The sequence below is a fragment of the Galeopterus variegatus genome, unplaced genomic scaffold (assembly GCF_000696425.1).
Source record: "Galeopterus variegatus unplaced genomic scaffold, G_variegatus-3.0.2 Scaffold516, whole genome shotgun sequence".
Lineage (NCBI taxonomy): Eukaryota > Metazoa > Chordata > Mammalia > Dermoptera > Cynocephalidae > Galeopterus > Galeopterus variegatus.
In genome coordinates, this window is record NW_007726627.1 from 592,438 (window position 1) to 597,278 (window position 4,841).

At 48.9% G+C, this 4,841-nt stretch overlaps 1 protein-coding gene across 1 annotated transcript in view; it reads left to right on the top strand.

Annotated features, from left to right (window-relative positions):
• Positions 1-43: 43 nt before the first annotated feature.
• The window catches only part of GLT1D1 (glycosyltransferase 1 domain containing 1), a 34,337-nt gene continuing 29,539 nt past the window's right edge, over positions 44-4,841 (top strand). Inside the window, exon 1 of the mRNA XM_008569603.1 lies at positions 44-111. Coding sequence (XP_008567825.1) covers positions 44-111 — 68 coding nt within the window. The remainder of the gene's footprint in view (positions 112-4,841) is intronic.

The window sequence follows — 4,841 nt, forward strand, 5'->3', positions numbered from 1 at the left end:
TGGCGGGGTTTTGTTGGGGTTCAGTCTCCGCGGCGGCGACGGCATGCGGCTCCTGTTCCTGGCGGTTCTGCGTCGGCACACGGGCAACGCCGTTACGGCCGAGCGCGTCAGGTAGGTGCGGGCCGCGTTGGGCGAGTGTCCCGCCCAGCCGGAGACGAGGGGGCGCGGGGGCCCGGGGAGCTCGGCCAGGCCCCACAGCCGCGCAGGGCCCGCGCGCCCAAACGGACAGATAGGGGCGCGGGACCTGCAGGAGCGCGCGGGAGTGGAGGGCCCAGCTCCGGCCACCCGCGCCGCCAGTCCTTGTCGCCCACCTGGGCGCAGATGGAGACTGCGTGGTGGGTCTGCTGCGGTGTGCCGGGTGTGCGGGCGATCGCTGCAGTGCAAGGCTCTACGGCGGCTCTGCGAAGGCAGCTGCATGTGCTCCCAGCAGGTCTCTGCGTGGCTGTCTCCATTTATCCTTACCCTTAATCGTGGGCGCCCTAGGTTTGGGGGTTAGGGAAAGTAGACAGGGCGAGAGCTGCCTGTGCGAGTGTGCTGTGTGGACAGGATTCCCAGAGAAGGCCTCTCCGCTAGGGTGAGATTTGAGCAGAATCCTGCGTGATGTGAGGACGGACCCTAAAGCTCTGGGTGGGACAGGATTTCCTGGCAGAGGTTACAGCAAATGGAAAACCTGCCTTTCTCATCCAGGAGTCTGGTTTGTAAAAGCGTTGCTGCATCCTGCTGTTTCAAGTAGCTCCCGCGTTCTCTGGTTCCATGTTGTCCATCTTCCAGTCTGGTTAACTTCTTAATACTTATCTTTTTTTGCAGTTATCTTGCTTTATTTCTTTACTTGCTTATTTTGTCTTCCGGAATGTAAGCCTGGGCCGCAGGGAGGACAGGGAGGAGGTTGCTTCATTAATCTCAGGCTCCTTCCTTCCTGGTCGAAGCAATCTGTCTGTGTTACCTGGATGAAGGAATTACGTTAAGCAGGGGATGCAAAAGTGCCTGGCTTAGTGCCTGAATCTCTCTCTCTCTCTCTCTTTTTTTTTTAAACAAACTGACTTGCTTCATGAAATTTCCCAATTTACTTCCCCTCTGTGGGTCTGTTTCCTCATCATTAAAATGAGCAACTGGAGCTCCACCAACATTTTGATGTCCCTTTAAGCTAAAACATGATACAGTTCTCCTAAAGATCATAAGTGAAAATGACCAATAGAGTATCAATCTGTTTTCTGAAGTTTACTGGAGAGTTTACAATTAGGATTTTCATTGTACAGGTTTATCTTAAATCTAATCCAGTGACATTCCGTGAACTCTTTGGGCCAAGCAGTGGAGAAGCCCACTGTGGCCGGCTCTGTTGGTTGGAGCACATTCCAGTGGGGGAGAGACAGGGAGGAGGAAACAGACAGTGAAGGGTACTCTTGAGAAAACAAAAGGAGATACGTGGTGGTGGGTGTGGCTGCTTTAGATAATGGGTCTGGGGAGGACTCTCTGAGCAAGTGACATTAAAGCTAAGACCGAAAGGAGGCAGCCACACAGATCTGGGAGGACAATCCCAGGAAGGTCCTGAGGTAGGAGCAAACTTGACATGCTTGAGAAACAGAAAGAAGGCAAAGGCCACGGGAATACAGTGAGTGAGGGGCAAATGCTAGGAAATAAGGTAAGAGATGGAGAGAGAGAGAGAGAGGCCAGATCTAGCTGAGTCTTGTATGCATGGTAGGGAGAACAGTCTGTGCTTAAGAAAGTTGAGAAATAAATACCTGTTATTTAACATGTGGCTTCTAACTAGAACTATAAAGCCACATCTTCCCAGGACCCATAGCTACATCTACCCAAAAGCCACTCGTTACTTCTTGTGCCAATTCAGAGGCGAACTAGAAAAATAACTGGTTGCTGCTCTCCCTAGATTCACTCATTCCTTTATTCCTTCATGCAGCATGTTTGTTGTGCACCTTTGATGCTGCGTGCCTTGCTAGCCCTTGGGAATTCAGAGGTGGACGTGGAAGGCACGGCCTGTGCAGAAAGCTGAAGTCAAGCTGCAGTGCAGAGCCATTTAGATCTTTTGTTTTCCTGGATGTGCAGGAAGCAGAGTAAAAGTTGCTATTTGTGCTTTGGTTTCTCTTCAGGGCCAGCTTTTGTCTTCCCTTACCTCAGGAAGGATTGCAGGTAGAAGCAAAGGGAAAAAGTGGAAGTTGTTTAAAGACACTTTCTGTCTTGTGAAAGCTGAGGTTCCTTGAGGAACTGATGCTGGAAGGGGAGGGGAGGGTGGTTCCCATGGTGATAGATATTGCTTCTGAGCCAATCAGCAGTGAGCAGAGAAAACTGGAGGAGCCCCACAAATACTCTCTGCAAAAAACCCCAGTGACCCTCTAGTAAGCCTGGGCAGTGGGGGAGAGAGCCCCCCAAATGAATAAGATTGGAGATTTCATTAGCCTAGCAGAATAGGGTGTCTGAATTAGGTGACTGGCTTTAAAGAAAAGGAATGGGTTCATTCTTGTACATGCAAGTTTGTCATTGTAAATTAACATCCGGTACATAAATAGTGATGAATACATAATATGAAAAGTCCAGAGCACTCTGGGAGCATATAGGTGGAGAACTGATCCCAGACTAGAGGTGCGGGAAGGCCATTTGGTGCTTTCAGATACCAGCTTCCCTGCATAAAAACTGCAAGGTGTAGGCCAGGCTGCTGAATTGCTTGGTGTCTCAGTGTCCTTATCCATAACAGAGCTGCTGGTGTGACCTGCCTTGTAGGGTTGTTATGAGTGTCACAAATCAGTACATTTTCAGTGTTTTAACTTTTAATACCATGTCTGGCACATGGCATGCGCTTAATAAATGTGAGCTACTAACAAGAATAATGGACCTTACTTATTGAGGCAAGGGAAGGGAGGGAGAAGTGTGTCTCAGGAAGAGGGACTGCCAGTGGTATGATGGGAAGAGAGTATCCCCTCCAGAACTGAGAGTTGTGCAGCCGTAGCAGCATAGGATAACTCCAGATCAGTGGTTCTTAATGGGAGCATGGGGCAGAGAGGATATGCGAGGGGAAGGGAGCAATTTTGCCCCCCCCTCCCAGGGACACTTGGCAATGTCTAGAGACAAAGACATTCTTGGTTGTCATCGTGGGTGTTGGGAAGGTATGAGCATCGAGTGGGCAGAGTCCAGAGATGCTTCTAAATATCCTACAGTGCGTAGGACAATCCCCAGCAACCGAGAGTGATCCTGCTCAAAATGTCAGTAGTGTTGAAGCCGATGACCCCTGCTCTAGGTAGGGTCAAGGGATGTGGATGGAGAGGTAGACAGGACCCCTGTTACACAGAACCAAGAACAGTAACTACAAAAGGCTATTGGGTTTCTATTTAGTCCCAGATCACATTGGCTGTGGTGTGGAGGGTGGGTTAGGATGATGGTAGAGAAGATGACTAAGCATCTGGGTTTGGTGTATTTAAGAAGTAGGATAAACAGGGCTTGCAGTTGAGTGTGGCCAGTGAGGGAGAGAAAGCCCATGAATTCCTTCATTACAAAGGAAAAATATTGGGGAAAATAGAGAAATCTCAGGTGTACAGCGGTATTCATATTAAGCTTGGGCCTCTGCTATCTAGTATTTTTTAAAGCAGATGTCATTGATAGAATAGAATAAAGTGTTTTTTGGGAAAATAATCTGTCAGGGGGATCAATAGTTTGAGAGTCGATGATATCTTGTCTGTGTGTCACTTTAAATAATCTTCAGCATAAGCAGTGTGTGGGATGTGTGAGTTAATTTAACTTATAACCCACAGGCTGTTAGTTAGGCCACCCACCCTCCAGAGATGCCTCCAAGGACACGACAGAGGATTTGTTCATTACCATAAAGCATTTCAGAAATAATTAGCAGTGTCCAAGGTGTGTGGTCTTCTGGGAAGATGACATGTGTCCCTTGAATAAGACATCATGTAACCCACACAGGCAGAGCAGCTCTTGAGGTCCACAGCTCTGACTGCTCTTGTGTCCCTCTGGAAACCTCTGTCATCTGGCCCAGTTAGAAGTTTGGCTTGCCTGGCTCTCAGAGAGTGGTTGGGTGTGGACACTTCAGGCAAGGTACTCTTAGGACAGAGAGAGGGACTTGAGGTCCACAGCTCTGACTGCTCTTGTGTCCCTCTGGAAACCTCTGTCATCTGGCCCAGCTAGAAGTTTGGCTTGCCTGGCTCTCAGAGAGTGGTTGGGTGTGGACACTTCAGGCAAGGTACTCTTAGGACAGAGAGAGGGGACACAGCCCAGAAGACTGTGACTCGTGGACTCTGACTGTGTTGTGTCTGCTTAGCAGAATTTGGAGTGAGAATTACTTTCATTGTAGGATGCATCTGGTGGTGAAGCTGAAAGGGAAGGGACATATGGGTCCCCACCCAGCTCTCATCCCCTGAGACTGTAACATTTGCCCAAAGCACCTGACAGTCTTTATCAAACAGGGCAAATTGGTTTAGGTCTGTTCCTAACGGTGAAGTTAAAAATTAAAAGCAGTTCTGGTAAGTAAAAAATAGGGTCAGAAAGTTCATTTTACTTGTGGAGGAGAAATAAATTGCAAAAGTAATGGACATAAGCTCTCTTGCTCAACCCATCCTCACCATGTGACACCACGGTCACAACAGGACTCTGTAGAGAGGTCCCCACCAGAAGAAAGCCCTCACCAGATGCACCCCTGGACCATAGACTCCCCAGCCTCCAAAACTATAAGAAATAAATTTCATTTCTTCATAAATTACCTTGTTTTACGTATTCTGTTATAAGCAACAGAAACGGACTAATACAGACCTTTAAGAGGTGTTTGGGGCCGGCCCGGTGGCGCACTGGATAGTGTGCCGCTTGGGAAGCGCGGCGGCGCTCCG